Consider the following 18,891-nt stretch of genomic DNA (forward strand, 5'->3'; position numbering starts at 1 on the left):
TGGACGTTGCATTTTATAACCTGTATTGGAAAGCATGAAGTAGAAAAACTCCATATTTGATACAGGAAGCCACTTCATCTCCTATAAGAGGAGCACCTATTTTTGATAATTGCAATTGTATTCCTCATTAAAATGATACAATCAGATACAGTAGTCTTAAAATGCAACTTTTCCTTTCTTGCTTGTAAGTGACTGATAACTTTTAGAATATTTTTGTACAGTGTTACCGTTTTAAAATAATAGGGATACATATATTTGGCATCCTTGCAGAACCAGGTCAGTGACATACTATTCTTCTGTACTAACCTAATCATCTCCATTGAAACTGCAAAACGTAAACCTACATCACTTGTATTTCCTCAGTAGCCCCAGATTCTTACCTCCCACTCATGAGCTGCCCTCCTAAAATGGCTACGTATCCTTGTGAAGTGAGTAAAAATAGGCTTTTTCTGTAGCCAGGTGTGAGACTGAATTTCAAAGCTGAAGGGCATTCACTCACAAAGGATGGCACAGATATCTCTCACTGGACATCTACTTTTGAAAATGTTGGGTTTTATTTTTAATTTTTAAAAGGTTTCCTCAAGCAAAGAAGTATAAAAAGGATTTAATCCGAGAAAAGAAGAATGTTTTTTTTTATTCTCCTCCCCTGCTGTCACATTTGCATTTCAGTATGTTGGTAATGATTCTGACATCTGGCAAGCTTCTCAGTTGTAATACTGAGAATGAGAATACTGCCAATGTTTGCAGAAACCTTTTCTAAAGTTCATCCCTGTTGTGTGTTCCCCTTACTATATAAATGGATCCGCATGTGCCAAGGGACTTTCCTTACTGTTCATATGCCTGGCGTTAATGAGATATTACGTTTTGTCATAGATGATGTGGATTTGTCTCAGTGGAGTGATCTCTGCACAGATGCACAAGAGTTTGAGGCAGAGTCCTGGAGTCTTGTTGTGGATCCGGTGTTCTGTAGCAAGCAAGAAAAGGATGTCATCAAGAGGCAGGATGTCATTTTTGGTCAGTATTTGAACGCTTCAAATGTAGGTTTGAAAACAATTTGGTGTAGAAAATAGAGAGGAAACCTACACATTTTATGTCCAGAAGAATGAATGCCTCAACTCGGAATAATAAGAAGGTTCAAAGGAAATTTTTGTCACAATTACAATGTGTCCTAGAGCTAAGGAAATGGAGAGTAGTGTCTACCAGAGATATGTCTACCCTATTCACAGAACAGTTGAGGTTGGAAGGGTCTTCCTGCATTCCCCAGCTCTAGCAGTTGCAACCCCAGCATGTTCAGCAGGGTACAGTTGAGAGAATTGTGCCAGAACCAGATAAATTAAAACTTCCTACTGACATAATCTGTTAGGTTTGAGGCTCACACAGAAAAAAATTATTATGACTGTATATTTGAATGTTGCTGAAGTCTGTCTTAGAAGGGGTGCAAAATGTCCGCGTGATTGCTATACCATGCTGTTTTCTTTTATACTGCAGAGCTGATGCAAACAGAAGTGCATCACATCCATACCCTGTTCATTATGTCTGAAATATTCAGGAAAGGAATGAAGGAAGAACTGCAGCTGGACCACAGCACAGTGGACAGAATATTCCCCTGCTTAGATGAGCTACTGGAGATGCACAGGCAATTCTTCTACAGAATGAAGGAGAGGCGGCAGGCATCGTATGAGATGGGGAGCCAACGTAATTTTGTCATCAACAGAATTGGAGACGTCCTTGTGCAGCAGGTAGAGGCATCAACTTTGTTAATCCTTTATGTATTTTGAGCAACCTGGTCTAGTGGGAGGTGTCCCTGCCCATGGCAGGGGCGTTGGAACTAGATGATCTTCAAGGTCCCTTCAAACCTAAACCATTCTATGATTCCATGATTCTATGTACTCAACTTTCCAAAATTAAACAATTTATTGACTTTAAAACTTTTGTGGGCAAGAAGACAGTTGTGGTTGCCTCACAGAATTCAAAGACTGTCCCCTCCAGGTTCTTGCATTGTGAAGTAGCTGTGAGAGAAAATCATTACAGACAGGTAACTGTGGCGAGCATGGGATGAACTTCTACCTACATGGTACCAGTGTTGCGGAGAGTGGTGAACTTGGTCCTTTTCACAGTAGAAGGCTGCTGCCGTCATACCATGGACTGCAAAAAATGGAAGCAATGGACTAATTTTTTTAACAGCTGAACAGAGGTTGGAAGAATTGACTGATGGTGGAAAAGAAACTATCCTGTTAATTTCTTGTAGTGATCTGGCATGGTGCATCTTGAGTTGCCGTTCACTAGAGAAGGGGTCATCACAGCGTGTCTGTGGTGGCAGCAGAACGAAAAACTAACTGCTTGCTGGTCACACTTCAGTTCCTTGCAATCAGGAGAGTGTGGTTTTCACCTTCAGTCACTCAGTTTTCACTCCACTGAAATAAAGAAGCTGAACTGTGGTCTTGTCTAGAAGCGGTGTGGAGATCAGACGAATGCAAATAAGCCTCAAAGGGATTGTGTTTGCAAAGAGGTGAAGGAAACATCGTTATAATAATTGTTCTAGCTGTATTGGCAAGATTGAGTGGAGGTTGCTCATGCCCTCTCCAGCGTATGTTCTTCTTGCTCCTGAAAACAGCTAGCCCATTTTCATTCTGTAGTGACAGGCCCTGTTAGTGAAATTCAGAGAGCTTGAGAAACAGGTAGCATAAAAGTTTTGTATTTGTACAAAATACATTAATTAAAGGTATGCAGTTTCCTGTTAGGTGGAAAGTTAAGCACAATTCACTTATTAATTTCTTCAGTTTTCAGAGGAAAATGCAACTAAGATGATGAAAATATATGGAGAGTTTTGCAGCCATCAAAAAGAAGCTGTTAATCTCTTCAAAGAGTTGCAACAAAACAAGAAGTTCCAGAATTTTATTAAAGTAAGTTTACATGGAAATGTGACCGCTATTGACAAAATGCTCAGGAAAAAGATATGTAGCTTTTACTTAGATTTAGGATTGAAATTGTATTCAGTAACTCACTTTTAATAGCTAATAAAAATGGCAAAGTTTTTTCCTCCTTAACCAGTGAGCTGATAAATTAATTTTTTCTTTCAAATTTTAGAGAACTTTGGCATCCGGTATGTATTACACACATATTCCTGTTATAGTACACCTCATCCCTCAGGGCAGCAACTGTTCCTTGGGGATGGTTCAGATAACCCAGCATTTTGTTTTAGCTTATCCTAATGCGTTTAGATCATATTTCTTATTAGTCAAGTGGTGGCGTAATATGCATTTACTACTTAAGGTATATATTTCTATCTGTGCAGCTGAGAAATAGTAACCTTTTGGCGCGACGCCGAGGAATCCCGGAGTGCATTTTGCTCGTCACCCAGCGAATCACCAAATACCCCGTTCTGGTTGAAAGGATACTGCAATACTCAAAAGGTGAATAAAAGCTGAAGTGTTGCTTCATGTCTGGAATCCTAGCGCATTTTTGGCATAAGGAATGTGCACTGCTGCAGTATAACAAAAGATGAAATTCACTGCTCTGTAGAGAACCAGGGCAATGTACATATCTACTGTTCAGACAAATGTCACCCTGTTTAGGGGTGTCGGGTGTATGTAGTCTTTGCCAAGGCTGGGCTGTGAAGATTTCCAGTATTCCAGCTGGGTACACCATACAAGTGCAGAAAAGCGTGCTTGTTGTAGGAGAAGATCTTGACTAGAGGATGGGAACTGATTCGGGCATGCATCTACGTGTTCTTTGAAATTAATTCTGGTGGAGTCTCTTGTAGGTAGGGCTAGGCAAACGTTTTGTAAATTGCTCTCCAGTTTTTCAAACAAAGCTTGAATGATCCCTGGAATTTCATAGAGCGTTTTAGAAATACTGATAGCTTACGGATATTGTCACCCAAATGGGCAATAAATGAGCACAGTAGAAAGTTGCATATCCAAATGCAAACCCTTTGTGCTTTCAAGAGTTGTTTTTTTTACTTAGCCAGAACAGTAATATACTATGTGATTTACTTAGGCAGTAAAACTTTTTAAATGCTAACAGCTCATAAATATGTCAGAAACTATTCAACATGTTATTTTGGCTAATAAATAAATTTCAGGTACATGACATCTTTTAATAGGCAAGTCAGACAAAGGTAGAGGCCTCTAGTATTTCTAGTAAATTGATTACCATGTTCAACTTAAAATTACACGGTTATCAATTTAAGCTTTGCATCATGTTGATTGTTCCCAGAAAGTAAGGAATGATATCTTCTCTTGAATATGCTGACTACTATCGTGTTTATTTTTTGTTTGATACAGAAGGAACAGAAGAACATAAAGCCCTGTGCAAAGCCCTTCGTCTAATTAAGGACCTGATTGCAGGAGTAGATTTGAAAGTGAATGAATATGAGAAAAAGCAAAAGCTATTGGAAATTCTCAGTAGAACTGAAAACAAAACATACACAAAGCTGAAAAATGGCCATGTTTTCAGGAAGCAAGACTTGATAGGGAAAGAGAGGATGCTTCTTCATGAAGGCTTAGTGTTCTGGAAGACAGCGACTGGTCGTTTCAAAGGTATTCCATCCGAGCAATAAAGTCCTTTAAGTTTTTATTTGCAAATAACATATGAAGATTGTTTGGTTTGAGAATGAAAATACTTTATTATGCTGCATTGCAAACACAAATTTCTGAGGTAATGGTGTTGAGAATACGCCACTAATTGCTAGAAGAGTTGTTCCAGAAGCTGCCATGGTTTGTGGGTAATCTGCTGGGTAAGAGACAAGTTCACATACAAAGCCATCAGCTGCATATCTTTTTAAAGATAAAAGAAGAAATTAATGATAATTGTAATAACTTTAATTGAAAAACGTTATTTTCCTTTTCTCATTTTAAGACACCTTAGCTCTTCTTCTAACTGATGTGCTGCTGTTCTTACAAGAAAAAGATCAAAAATACATCTTTGCAGCTGTTGTAAGTATATTATCAGATGTTTGAATATATACATTGCACTTTCATTTGTTTATTTCTTGAAAATTGGGTTCTTTTCTAGGTTATTGCTACATAATGTAGTTTTGGTGGGGTTTTTTGGGTTGGTTTTTTTTCTTTGTCTAAAATCCTGGTAGTGTGTTCAGAACAGTAATATGCCAGTATATGGAAAATTAAGTTTATTTTCAAAAAATAAATAAGAAGGATGAAAATAACAGTATGATATTTTTAGTGTCATCACTCATCTGACTATGAAGGCAGAAAGTAGAGCAGGCTCTTTTAGTTATCTAAAATAACTTTTTTTAACTTCTGTTTCTGTAAAACAAAACAGAAGAATGATTTTAACTGAAAATGTAGTAGTAAACACACATAAATGTATGAGAGGTCATGGAAAGAAGTTCCCAAACTATATAAATATAATCATTACATGGATACTGTACCTCAGTGTCATTGAGCCAAACTGTATAAATATAAATGTTACATGGGTACTGTGCTTCAGTGTCATTGAGCCTCTGGGATTTACTTTTTAGCACATATCCAGTGCTTTACTTGTTCATAAAGACTATAATGTATTTTTTAAAATATTTTAAAAACATGTCTGAATACACAAAACTTGCAGCCTCTTAAACCTGGTGAGAACATACGTGGTTTGACTATACCAGGGCTAGAATTAGTCCAATTAATTGAAAAATTGTACTCTTCTAGAAGTGTGATGTTTTATAAGAGAGTAATTTATTATTTGCATGTGCTGTGACTGTTTCCCCCAGGACCAGAAGCCTTCTGTTATCTCTCTTCAAAGGCTCATAGTAAGAGAAGTAGCCAATGAAGAAAGGGGGATGTTTCTCATTAGCGCTTCACCTGCAGGGCCTGAGATGTATGAGGTTCATACCAACTCCAGAGAGGAACGTAACAACTGGATGAAGCATATTCAAGATGCAGTGGAAAGGTAGAGGAAAATGCTTTTAGTTTTCATTCTGGCTGTCCAAAGCAGATGGGAGGTCAGTAGGATATTCGTGGCAGCGTGCGCTCTGTTCTGCATTGCACTAGATCCATCCTGTGAGGCGGGGTTTTCCTCTGAGCTCAGGATTCACAGACCGCAAAATCTCACCATCGCTTCTGCCAGACTTCCCACGTTGCTTCTGTTTCACACTGGATCAGCAGACCCTTCTCACGCCCCATTAGATGTCCTTACCAGCCATTGTAAGCTTCCCTCACCTGTGCTTTTGGTACTGGATGCTTTCCAGAGTCCTGCAGGTGTCCATACAACCATTTTGGGGACATCACGCCTGATGTCTTGGTGTCAGCTCCTTAAGAATGTCGGGGAAAGCATTGCTCCTCGTGGGGCCCAAGCTTATGCTTAGCACAGCAAACCTGTGTGAGGGCCAGCCACCCATTTGCTACAAGATTGCAGCCTTACCAGGATTAAAAGGAGTCCTTCAGTCTGGCTTATGTCCAGTTACTGCTTTTTAAAGAAGCAGATAAATGGCGTGGTTCTGGATTGTAGCAAAAGTTGGTGCTGATGTTGTGTTGTCTTTATTATAAACGCAACACTGTACTGAGGTTGAATATATGATATGCAGATTTTGCTTTATCCACCTTCATTTGTCTTTCATCTTTGAAGTTGTCCAGAGGAAGAAGGGAAAAAGAGTGAATCTGATGAGGACAGACGTATTGCTGAGGCCAAAGCATCCAGAATTCAGAAATGTCAAGGTGCAGTATCTTTCCTGCCACTCTGAGAGCTCCTGCATCCTGAGAGTTCAGGATAAATGAATCATGCACCCACACTGGCTGGTGCGTTCAGAGTGGCTCGATAGGCAGAGTCACAACAGAGAAATCTGGGGTTGCGTGGTGGTATAATGTGAGTTTATTGAATTAGAACCATTTTTTTTTTTCAAACATTTCATATTTTTGTGACATTACTGTGAGTAAAAAAAAAAAAAGAAAAAGAAAAATGGATGCCTTCAAAATAAACACTGAATTTCCCAGATTAGCATCAGGGCCAGGTAGTTCCATCTTTGTGGAAATACCTCAAATCTTCAGTAATTCTGTGGTTTTGTGCTTGTTTATGGCATTTCATCTTCTGCTGCTATTATTTTTACCTGAAAATGTAGCTGATAGGGACAAATCCTGCTTCTTTGGTTCCCCCACACCTAACTTCCACATCTGTATACTCCTGTGAGGACAGAAATTCCGGCAATGTTTTTACTGGAGAGAGCCACAGGGAAGGGCATCCTCTGCTGAGTGTAGGTGTTCTTTGACGTTGAAGCACAGAATCAGCGCATCTTCTGGCTGCCTGAGCCAAGTGCTTTTCCATCATTGATCATTGTGAGTTCAACAAGAGGTAGCTAAGAGCCCCAGTGTGCAGCCAAGGCCACCTTATCAGGGTAGGGCACTGGCCCACCCCTCTGCCAGGGTCTGTGTCAGCGTTAGGGCAGACTATGGGATGAATTTGGTTCCTGGCCCTTTAAAAAAAGCCTAGCTCAAGTTAGCAATGTCTTTGTGGCATAAGGATTAGAAGGGTCAATGAGGAACATGCTTTGCCTGCAGGATAAAAAAATATTAATACGGTGTTCAATTTTCGTTGACAGAATCACTGAGTAACCAGGACCAGCAGATCTGTAGTTATTTGGAAGAGAAGTTGCACATCTATGCAGAACTGGTAGATATGAACGGGTTTGAGGATGTTCATGTAGAACCCTACCTCCTTATCAAACCTGATTCTGGAGAAACTCCACAGGCTGCTTCATTGTTGGCAGCAGCACTCAGAGAAGGTGAGTCTGAATGGGAAGAGTGGACTGCTGGCTCGTCATGTAGGCAGTTAATTCAAGGTAAACAAAGTACAGCAGTGTTGTCTTGTGCTGCGACTTTGTCAAGTCTCAAGAACTGGCAGTGTCAAAACTTGGCAAAGGGTGTTGAAGAGAAGTCTCTCAAGTTTATTCTTGTCAGCTGCATGAGATGGTACCTGTCAGATTGTAAGATAGGGCTATATTTAGTGTGTAACATCATATGCAAGCTGGCAGGGACATGATGTTAGGTTGCACCTGAGGATTGTTTCCTTGGCTGCCCTCCTTGCAGCACAGCCCTGTGGAGCAGATCACAGGATGCAGTATGATACCGCATCTGGTCCCTGACTTTCACCTACCTTGGTTGCTTTGATGACAGATCAGAATCATGTAGGGTCATATACAGTCCAAACTGCAGATGATCTTGGCAGATCTGCCAAGAAGCACCTGCCAGAATTGCTGTAGGAGCCGTGTTTTTTCTGCGTACTATCTAACAGAGAGATGATAGTCTTGTGCTACCTACAGTGCTGTCCTCCAAAGGAAGGAAGGGAATGTTATTTGTGGTCTTGGTACCTTGTCTAGTTAGAAGTTCTGCTAAACTGCTAAACTCAGCTGAAAAGAGTCCTGGTAAACTGAGATATGTCCAGCGTAGGTTGTATGCTCTTCAAGAAGGACTACAAGATTTTAGGACCACCTAAGTTGATAGCTGTGGGCCGAGAACCACATTTTACCCAATAAAGCAGTGAAGGTTGTCCTCCATCATCATTATTAAGTTAGGGACCATTTTATTGATAAAATTGATAAAACTTGGGTAGGGATTATACGTCAGCGATGCAATAGTAAATGTCATTTTAGCTAAAATGGCAGTCTATAATTACACACCTTATTCTGCCTTTTCACGTCCTCTCATGTAATGTTGATGTTGAGGATGTCTTGGATTTTGGGACTCTTCAGCACACTGTAAGGAATTTACAGTTGCTGGCACTGCAGGCAATTTGTGGGGATCATTTTCCAGAACAGAAATACTAAGTCACTGAGCTAATAGCAGACTCTGTAGGAATAAAGCATTGCTCCCACTAGTAAAGGATAGAATTAGGGAATGCTTAAGCAAATTGGATATACACAAATCCATGGGATGAGACGGGATAAATCCAAGGCTGCTCAGGGAGCTGGCCAATGTCATTGTGAGGCTGTTTTCTATCATCTTTGAAAGGTCACAGTGATCAGGAGAGGTTCCTGATGACTTGAAGAAGACAAGCACACAACCTTCTTCAAGAAGGAATATATAGAGAACTACAAAATAGCCTCACTGCCGTCTCTGAGATGGTGATAGAGCAAATCCTCCTGGAAGCCATTTCCAAGAACATGAAGGACAAGAAGGCGACTGGGAACAGCCAGCACGGATTCATCAAGGGCAAATTGTGTCTGACCAACCTGACGGGTTTTATGATGAGAGGAGAGCAGTACATGTTGTTTACCTTGACATCTGCAATGTCTTTGACACTGTCTGCACTAGCTGTAGTGTCCTTGCAGCTGAATTGTTGAGATGTGGACTGCATAACTGTGTGGAAAATTGGCTGCACTGCTGGGCTGAAAGGATTGTGATCAGTGATATGAAGTCCACCAGGCAACGTGTTACTAGGGTATTCCTTAGGGATGGATCCTGAGACCAATACTGTTCAACATAATTATTAATGAAGTTAACCAAGGGATTCAGTACGCTGTTAGCAAATTCATGGCTTTCACCAAATGAAGCAGAATGATCAATGTGCTGGAGAGACCTCTACAGACTGGGAAAATGGGCTAAGAGAAACCCCTAGAAGTCTGACAAAGACAAATGTGAAGTCCTTCATCTGGGATGGAGTAATCCTATGTGTTGGTGCAGGCTGGACACTGACTAGATAGAAAAGATAGCTTTGCAGAAGTGGACCTGGGAGTCCTACTTGACAGCAAGTTGACCATGAGGCAGCAATGTGCCCTTGTGGCAAAGAAGGCCAACTGCCTCCCAGGCTGCTGCATTAGGAGGAGAGTTGCCAGCAGGTTGAGGGAGGTGGTCCTTTCTCTACTCACTCCTGGTAAGTCCTGTCTGGAGTGCTGTGATCAGTGCTGGGCTCCCCTGGACAAGAGAGGCGTTGACAAACTGGAGCATATCCAGTGAAGGGCACCAAGATGACTAGAGGGCTGGAGCATATGACATCTGAGGAGAGACTGTTCAGCCTTGAGAGAAGAAAGCTTGGTAGGATCTCATTGCTGTCCTCAGCTGCCTAATGGGAGGGTACAGAGAAGCCAGATTTTTGGCAGAGGCATATGGTCATAGGACAAGAAGCAACAGGCTCATGTTGGAACATGGGCAATTCCAGTTAAATGAAAGGAAAAATTATGTACTGTGAGGGTGGTCAACAACTAGAACAGGTTGCCCAAAGTCTGTGAAGTCTCCATCTTAGGAGATGTTAGAAGCTTGTCTGTGCAAAGCTCTGTGCAACCCAATTCAGTTTGGCCAGCTTTGAGCAGGTCATTGAACTAGGTGACCTCTGAAAGTCCCTTCCAACCTAAATTATTCTATGATTCCATGTCATTGATTTATGCATTAAGGAGCTATTTAAGGGACCTCTGTAATTCTGCATGTTTTCCTCTCTAGTTGAAAGTCTCCATGTTGCTGTAACGACATCACAAATGAGTGAAACAAACAGATCACGAGAGGAATTAAATGTGAAGCATGGATTTAGTGCCAATGAAATCTTGGAATTTGTTCCTGGTGGTGAGTAAAATTTGATGCTTTTGCATATTCAGAGTCCTAAAATAATTGATACTGGATTGTTTTTTTGGAAAGCTTTCTCAGTCTGTGGCAGAATCAGTAGAAAATAATGTAATAAAAATTGTCTTTGGGAAAATGCTTCAATAGTGTAAATTGTCCTATAACTTCATTGAAGTAAATGGATGGTTTGCGTCCACTGTACGTTTTCCATACCACATGCCTGCATTCAGCAATAATGAGTCAGATTTATGTATCACCCTACTCTTTCTCATCATTCTTGCTCAGCTCCAAAGCAAATCTGTATTGCAGTATTGGCCATTTCCCAAGTCAGCCAATTTTTGTCAGAAGGCCTGAAAACCAGGACTGACATTCCAATAAGTTCAGCTGTAAAAGGTAGCATGGATTTCTTACAACAAAAATGCAAATAAAGTCCTGTAAGAAACATTGTTGCAAAGCGTTTTTAGTGATATGGCTATACTTATTTCCAAACTTTCATAAGGGAAACATTATTAATTTTTAAGGTAGGAAAACTGGATTGTCCCACCTGAGCAAGCCTGGCTTCCAAATTTGTTTTTCCGCAGCCTAGAATCCATTATGTAAATCCAAATTATGTAAATCTCTATTTTCAGCATCCTGTGCGTAGCTGTAAAAAAGTGTGCCCTTTGCTTCTCTAGTCAGAATATGCTTTGATACCTTTCTCTTGCATTTTATTGGTGCCTTGTTAGATGCAGAAATAAAAGAAGTTGAAGAATCAGCTGATGTCCATCTTGCTGTTGAAAAGGAAATGGCAGATGCCCATCTAGAGGATGAGGTATTGTAACTGATTTTTCTTCCTGTGTTGCATATACCACTGTGGACACTGGGAATGCAAACGCTGTCCAAATTTTTATGGGGTATCTAAAGACTGTTCCAAAACACAAAGCGCGAAATAGGCACGTTTCACCCAAATTCAGTTAATTCAATTTAATAGAGGTCACTGCAATTAATAATGAATTTTAAAAATGCAATCGTAAACAATCCAAAAGCAGAACAATTTTCCTGCCAGGGTTACGGTTGGTGGGTCGTAATTACAGCCACAGTGTTTTCGTACCACTTGTATGAGCCACTTGAGGGCCTGGTTCTCTGCTGTCATCATTCAGTACATCCATCTCTATGGAGCTGACAATAGTATTCCCTCTACTCCCCCCTCCTGTTCACAGGATGATGAAAGTCTCCTGCAATGACAGAGAACTCAGCTAATGCAAGGAAGACTTACACATTGGAAGAACTTCATCCTGAGAACAAGCACATAAAATAGGATGGATTGTCTTACACCGGCTTGCTTCAGGATTTTGAATTAAAACAAAATGGAGAAATTAGAGAACAGAAGAGACACTGCCCATTTTTCAAAGTCCTATAACTCATAAGCAAATCTGGGGGAAAAGCAGAACCAAAAGTCAGTCCTGGGCAAAATTAGGAAAGGCAAATTTCATGTAGCAGTGGAGTGTTAGAGTAAGAGCTGTATGAGTTACAGTGTGGAAACAGAGTGAACTGCAATTGTGGAGTCCTTAGGTGGAGGAGCAGGACAAAAAAAGGAATAAACAGGAGAGACAAGAATAGAACATACATGACCTGAAATGGAAAGCAAAGTTTGCTAGAAAAGGAGATACTTAGCATTAGCATACCGTCTTTGCATCAGATCTGAAAGAGGGCTTGTGTGCCTGAAACCTTGGAGGTTTTTTTCTAGCTGTTTCTGGAAGGCTTTTGGTAATACACTAATCTCCCCATAACCTTGCCTCAAGTTCAGCTGCAGGTCATCTTACCAGACTGCTGTCTTAGACGCGAGTAGGGAGAAGAGTGTGTGTGGAAAAAATGGGTTGAAATCAAAAGTCCAAGCGAGGGACCACAGAAGCTAGGTGAGGGGAAATAAAATAACCTAATAGAGGATAGAGGGGCTCATATCTAGCCCATTAAAAGTTCCAGTAGCTCCACATGAAAACATTGCTATTGGGGTTATAGAGAAAACAGAGCCAGGCTTTTCTTGAGAGATGCACAGCAAAAGGATGAGCATCCAAAACTACAAGTTGCAGCAAGGGAAATTCTGACTATATAAGGAAAAAAAGTCACTGTGAGGATGATCAAGCAGGAACAGGTTGTCCAGAGAGGTTGTGGGGTCTCCATCCTTGGAGGTTCCCTGGATTTGACTGGAGAAGGCACTGACCAACCTCCTCTAACTTTGAAGCTCGCCCTGCTTTGAGCTGCAGCTGGACTAGAGGTATCTACAGCAAACTCCTCCACCCTAAGTTATTCTTCTGTTCTGGCCTATAATTTGGGCAAGACTCAAGTCACATCTTACCATGTCAGAATTAGACTTACCAGGAGGTGGCAGAACAAGCAAACAAAACAGGCAAGGCAAGGGCTTTCAAGGGCAGAGGATGTTCTCCTTCCTGCCTTTGGTGGCGGGGTGTGCAGTCCTGGGGTTGTGGGGTGGCAGCACCGGGCTCAGGCCAGCAGGCCTGGGAAACCAAGAGCCACACAGCCAGAGCGAAAGCCCCCAGCTCGGGAGTTAGATGCTGACCAAGCATCAGAAGGAAGAGAGTTGCCAGTGCAACGCGTGGGGTCCCAAGTGGGCAGCTGTGAGAGGTGGTCCCCATCTTGTTCCCCCTGCTCCTACCTTGTAATCGCATCTCTTGGGGGATGTCTGAGGCGCTGTGCACGCAGCCTGCCCTGGGATCTCACCTTTGTCATCTCCACTGCTGCGCGTTGCTCTGAACCAAGGTGCTAGGGAAGAGTGGCAAGGAAGTGGCGGTTGCGCGCAGCACAGCTTAAACAGCTGAATACATTGCTTTGGACCTAGCTGGACCTGGCTTGTGCTGAGGCTGTAGTGGTGCAGCTGCAGTGCTGCTGTCACCCCGGCTACCTCAGCTAAACCTGCCTTGGGCTCATCCCCCAGGGCTCCAGTGGTGCTGCAGTGGGGAGAGCAAGGGCGCTTGGGCTGTCCACTTGCGATCCCTCGGCCATGCCAAAGTCAGCTAAGCCTTCAATCCCCCTGTACTCCTCCTTTACTAAATTAGAAAGGCCTTCAAAAACTGGAAGAAATCCCAGTCTTGTTCCACGAGGCCTCTCCTTTGTACACTCGCTCTTCCTGATGCTGTCAGCATCTCCTTCTCCTCTCTTTCCTTCTTGGCCCTGCTGTTCCTCCTTGCCCACTGCTCGTCTTGGCCACCCATCACGGGGAAAGAGGAGTTGCCTTGTGTCAGACCTTGTGCTGCACAGAGGTGTCAGTGCAAAGTCCTCTGCTTCTCACAGCAAAGCCGAGCAGTTATGTGGCTCGTGGGTGCAGTGAGAAGCAGACGAGGAGGAGGAGGTGAAGATGTGGAGAGAAATACTGAAGGGAGGGAAATACTGAAGGGAGATAATGAGAGGGAAAGAGAGAGGAGTGGAGGAAATGCCACAGCTGGTGCTCCCTTTCCCCTAGCTTGTCTGTGTTGAGCTGTGTTTTGGGGCCTGGCCTTTTTCATCTTTATTTTCAGTTATCGCAGCTAAATGGAGCAGCTGCTTTGCTCTCTTAGTTGGAAAATGAGACCCAGTAGAGAACTTAGGAGAATCAGAGAGAACAAAAATATCCCCCAAACCCTCCTCTGCTCCTTTGAAAGAAAAAAAAAAAAAAGGAGAAAAATCATGCAGGAAGTCTTTTCAGCGTAGCCTCAGAAGGGATTGTGTTTTATTTCTCCACCGTTTCACCTTATCTTTCTCAGAGGAGCTGTTCTTCCTGCTGAAGGGATTATGGGTGGCTTCACCCCATAAATTTAGAAAGCTTCTTAGGAAAAAGGAGCTGGGTGGAAAGCGTGAAGTGGTTGAGCCTCACTGCAGTGGACAATAGTAACCACCCTGGTGCGATGTGCAGTGTATAGCGAGCACACAGCCTTTGCTCAGCAGCTCACAGTACATCTAAGGCATTCACCATAACCCACTATTGTAACTTCTGATAGCTTCTTGCTGCATTAATATCTCTATTTTTGAAGAGTCTTGTGCTGGTTTATCCTACTACGAGTAATCTAAACCCACTGTGCTGTGTATACAGAAGTCTGGTTACTGTATTTCAAAACTGTCAAGTAAACAAAGAATGAATGGAAATGTCTTTTCTGTGTAGCTTTAGTCATGAGAGGATTAAAATTGTGGATGAAATATTTTTGTTTTTACAGTTGTGCTTAGAATCTCTAGTGATTTCTACGGAAACTGCAGTGTTGATGAATTATTAGTCTTCGTAGGTTATTGCTTCTGTCTTTTTTCACATACCCACAAAAAGGTTTGACTCAGCACTGCATATATTAGTGATACGAATGTCTTTACTAGTTAAAAAAAAAAAAAAAACCAAAATGAGAAAGCTAGATGATACAATTCTAAAGTTAAAAACTACTTTTTAAAGCAACATGTGTTTATTCTAGGGAGGAAGTATGAGTTTCCCAGGATCTACGGGGACAGAGGTGAGTTTATTTAAACCCCAGACAGAATGTAGTAACTATTTAGTTAACAGTGGTCAAACCTTTGAAAATCTCTCTTTTATTTTCTAGATTGTACAAGCAATCCAGAACTTAACCCGTCTCTTGTACAGCCTACAGGTGAATACTCCACTGCTAACTTTGTAGAGTGATTAGTATTAATAATTTACTTCTTAAGGTTTGTTTTCATCTTCCCCTACTTTTAGATGTTATGTCAGTGGATACTTATCTCTGCTGACTGTTGCATAAGTTGCCATATAATATATTTTTATTCTACAGTAGTGGTAGGTTTCTTTTAAGAAATGGATAATGCATGTTTGGAGTTCAGTCTCCCCTCGAATAAGGATGTGTGTACAGTCCAAAAATCCAGGGAGAAAGTAAAATGATGGCTCTAACTGAACTGCTGCCATTTCATGTACTGATTTCTGAAATTATAGTTCAAAATATTGATAAAAACAAGTTTTTTGTTTAGAATATTCTTCTAGCTATTAGTGAAGTGTGCCTCTGACCCTTAGGTAGCAAACTCAACTGATTTTAGATATTTCAATCTTAACTAATTATGTGCGTAATATGTAGGGCCTTAGTCTGCAGTTTTTGCCTCTTTCATGCTAAGTTTGAATGTTTTAACTTATTTTTTCTTATTTAGGTGCAGTTTTATAGTTTTATTTTAAAATGTTTCATTTGAGTATGTTTAATTTTTAGATCCTCTTGACATTAGCATATTTCATAATAATCTGGGAAACCTTGGACTTAGAAGTTAAGTGGATTAAAACAATGCAAAGGCAAAATAAAAAGCTTGTAATTCAGGCAAAATTTTTGAAAAATGGAAAACAGATAGCTTAAGACCAGAGAGGCAGTAAAATAAGGCTTGGGATCGTGCCTCAGTTGTCCAGACCATGAATTGGCAGTATAGGTGCAGAGAAACAAGCAGACGATCCTGTCCTTGCCCTGTTTACACATCACTGGAACTGACCCAATACTGGAGGAAGAGCCAAGAAAAGTGGGAACTGCACATTGCACAAAACTAAAAACTCCTTCTGGAGTGGACGGCATGGAGTAACGGGCTGTTGGGAATTCTCTGGGAATGTCTGCTGAAGTAGATTCCCATGTCAGCTCTTGAAGATAGGCTGTGCAATAAGTGCCTCAGCTGATCTAGGGCTTTCTTGCTTTTCTTTCTTCTTAATCTCAGCTATTTATTTTTGTGTTATTGGAGGATGTCACAATCTTTAATGCAAACAATGTCACAACATCCTTGTGAAGGACGGAATATAGCGCGCTCAGTTGGAAAATAAACTATTGAAACATCAAACCCGAAATCGTTACTATATTGCAGATTTCTGCCGGCACAGATATCTTGGTCAGGTGCACGTAGCAGTATGGTCCTGGTGACATGGTTATGTTGGCAAGTGCCCGTAGGACTGATGTTAGTAGGACTGATGTTAGTAGGACTGCACTGTTGCAGGTTAGCAAGGAAAGCCTTAGGGCTGGAGTGAACTGTACTGGAAACAGTATGGTTTTGTCTGTATAAGCCGCATCTGTGTTAGGAATACTTTGTTAAGTGTAGCATTCCCAGTGCCTTAATGCCCTCTTTAACCATGAAAAATCATTTTTCCTATGTGTCTTAACATCCTCTGACAGAACAGGACCCCAGCTGTAACTGAAGTGCATATGCACAGCTGCAACATAAACATATATAATACTACTAAGTGTAAACCAGAAGCTGTGTTAAAAGTGCTCTAAATGGTTGAGTGCTTTTGGAAACATCTATGGGTAAAGGCATGAACACAGAATTTTCTCTACTTGCATGAGGAATAACCTCCCAAAAAGCATTAAGTGCTGATATTACGGGAGGTTGAAGCATTTTTATATAACACTTCTATGTAAAAATACAGAAATGTATTAATGCTAATTTTTAAACATTTGTGTCTGATTTTGTCGTGGTGTCTAGGCAGCACTAGGTATACAGGACAGCCACAGAGAGCTCCACAGGTTACTCCTGCAACAGAATGAGAAGACCGGTCGGGGCCACGGTTCTCGGCTAAACCTCCTTCTGGAACAAGAAAAATACCGGAATCTGGAAAAACAAAGGGTGGAGCTGGCCAACATACACAAACTGAAGCAGCAGTTTCAGCAAGAGCAGCAGTGGTGGCTGCGTGAATGCGAGCAGCGGCGGTGGGAGCAGGAGGCGAGGGAAAGCCGGCTGGGGCAGCGGGAGAAGGAGTGCAGGTGCCAGGAGGAGCTACTGGAGAGGAGCCGGCAGGGACTGGCTCTGCAGCTGCAGGAGTACCAGCAGAACCTGGAGAGGCTCCAGGAGGGCCAGAAAATGGTGGAGAGAGAAAGAGACAGGGTGAAAATGCAGAAGCAGCTCCTCTGCCACTGGAAGCACGGTCTGCAAAGTAGCGTGTTGTCATCCACAGGGAGATGCGAGGTTTGTAGTTCCTTGCTGTAATTATACCCCTGACTGCAGGCATAGAGAGACTTTTCTTGACAAATAGACTAGTACATCTGGGTTTTGTTGGTTGGTAACGTAACTAGTGAGCATGTGGGAAGCTGAGGTTCAAGCATATCTAAGGGCTTGCTTGGAAGCTCATGAAGTTTAACCAGGGGAAGTACATACATCAATATGTGCTGGGTCCTACCCATCTGGAAAGCAGCTTTGCGGAAAAGCACCTGTGGGTCCTGGTGGACACCAAGTTGAACATAACCCAACAATGAAGGCCACAAAGAAGGCTTTTGGTGTCCTGGGCTGCATTAGGCAAAGTATTGCTAGTAGGTCAAGGGAGGTGATCCTTCCCCTCTACTCCGTCTGCACCTGGAGTACTGTGTCCAGTTCTGGCTCCCCAGTACAAGACAGACCTAGAGCTGCGGGGTGGGGGGGCAGAGGGGGTTGAGGGGGAGGATGGATGTCCAGTGATGGGCCACAAAGATATTTGAGGGACTGGAGCATCTCTCCTAGGAGGAAAGGCTTAGACTGTGCACCCTGGAGAAGAAAAGGCTCATGGGGATCCTTATTAATGTATATAAATACATAAATGGAGAGTGTAAAGAAGATGGATCCAGGCTCTTTTCAGTGGTGCCCAGTGACAGGACCAGAGGCAATGGGCACAAACAGAAACACATGAGGTTCCCTCTGTACATTGGGAAACACTTTTACTGGGAGGGTGACCAAGCTCTGGCACAGGTTACCCAGAGAGGTTGTGGAGTCTCCATTCTTGGAGATACTCAAAAGCCATCTGGACATGGTCCTCGGCAACTGTCTCTCGGTGGCCTTGCTTGAGCAGAGGGGTTGGACCAGCAGAGGGGCTTTCCCATCTCAACCATTCTGTGATTTTAAGCTGGGTGCTCTACAGTACCCAAACTCAGGTTGATGGGTATTAAATGGAGGAGCTGGAAATTTTAAGTGTGAGAATCTTTGTTTTATTCTGCTTTGCTGCTGTGTTTGCAAGATTCATTGTGTGTCCTGACTCTTGTAGGAAAGCTAAATTATTGTAATGCTTGAGGCATATAAAGGCTTTAGTGAAGTCTTTGGTTGCTGTCCTTGTTCCTGGACAACAGCACTGCCTCCAGTGAGGAACAGTGATTGCTCCAGGAGTGGGAAACACCAGGCTCCTGTGAAACCCATGTGTCAGGCCCTGCTGTCCTGCTCCTCTGAAACAAGCAGCCCCTTAGGGGAAGAGGTTGGTGTGCAGCTCCATCCCTGACAGTATAATTCCCTGGAAATGGTCATTATTAAAGTAGCTCTGAACCTGCTTAAGCATTGAATACTAAAAATGATTAAGTTTTTGTTGAGGGTGGAGGGTAGAGGCTGACTCTGAACTCAACTATCAGGGTGCTCACCTGCCAGGTGGGACCTGGCCTCTAGTCCCTGCCTTGGTGGATCTGGTCTTGATTTCCATTACTGTTCTCTAAACCACCTGAAA

The 18,891-nt window shown here is 42.2% G+C and overlaps 1 protein-coding gene across 1 annotated transcript in view; it reads left to right on the forward strand.

The window, feature by feature from the left end:
* The window catches only part of ARHGEF28 (Rho guanine nucleotide exchange factor 28), a gene marked incomplete at its 5' end in the record, with an annotated part of 118,329 nt that overhangs the window by 80,275 nt on the left and 19,163 nt on the right, over nt 1-18,891 (forward strand). The window contains 14 exons of the mRNA XM_082497905.1: nt 874-1,014; nt 1,489-1,739; nt 2,781-2,903; nt 3,296-3,413; nt 4,287-4,541; nt 4,861-4,937; nt 5,720-5,898; nt 6,574-6,662; nt 7,541-7,723; nt 10,374-10,493; nt 11,216-11,301; nt 14,918-14,956; nt 15,044-15,091; nt 16,920-17,399. Of these exons, the coding sequence (XP_082354031.1) occupies nt 874-1,014; nt 1,489-1,739; nt 2,781-2,903; nt 3,296-3,413; nt 4,287-4,541; nt 4,861-4,937; nt 5,720-5,898; nt 6,574-6,662; nt 7,541-7,723; nt 10,374-10,493; nt 11,216-11,301; nt 14,918-14,956; nt 15,044-15,091; nt 16,920-17,399 (2,189 nt within the window). The remainder of the gene's footprint in view (nt 1-873; nt 1,015-1,488; nt 1,740-2,780; nt 2,904-3,295; nt 3,414-4,286; nt 4,542-4,860; nt 4,938-5,719; nt 5,899-6,573; nt 6,663-7,540; nt 7,724-10,373; nt 10,494-11,215; nt 11,302-14,917; nt 14,957-15,043; nt 15,092-16,919; nt 17,400-18,891) is intronic.

The sequence above is a fragment of the Vanellus vanellus genome (genome assembly GCF_965231255.1).
Source record: "Vanellus vanellus genome assembly, chromosome: Z".
In the NCBI taxonomy this organism is placed as follows: domain Eukaryota; kingdom Metazoa; phylum Chordata; class Aves; order Charadriiformes; family Charadriidae; genus Vanellus; species Vanellus vanellus.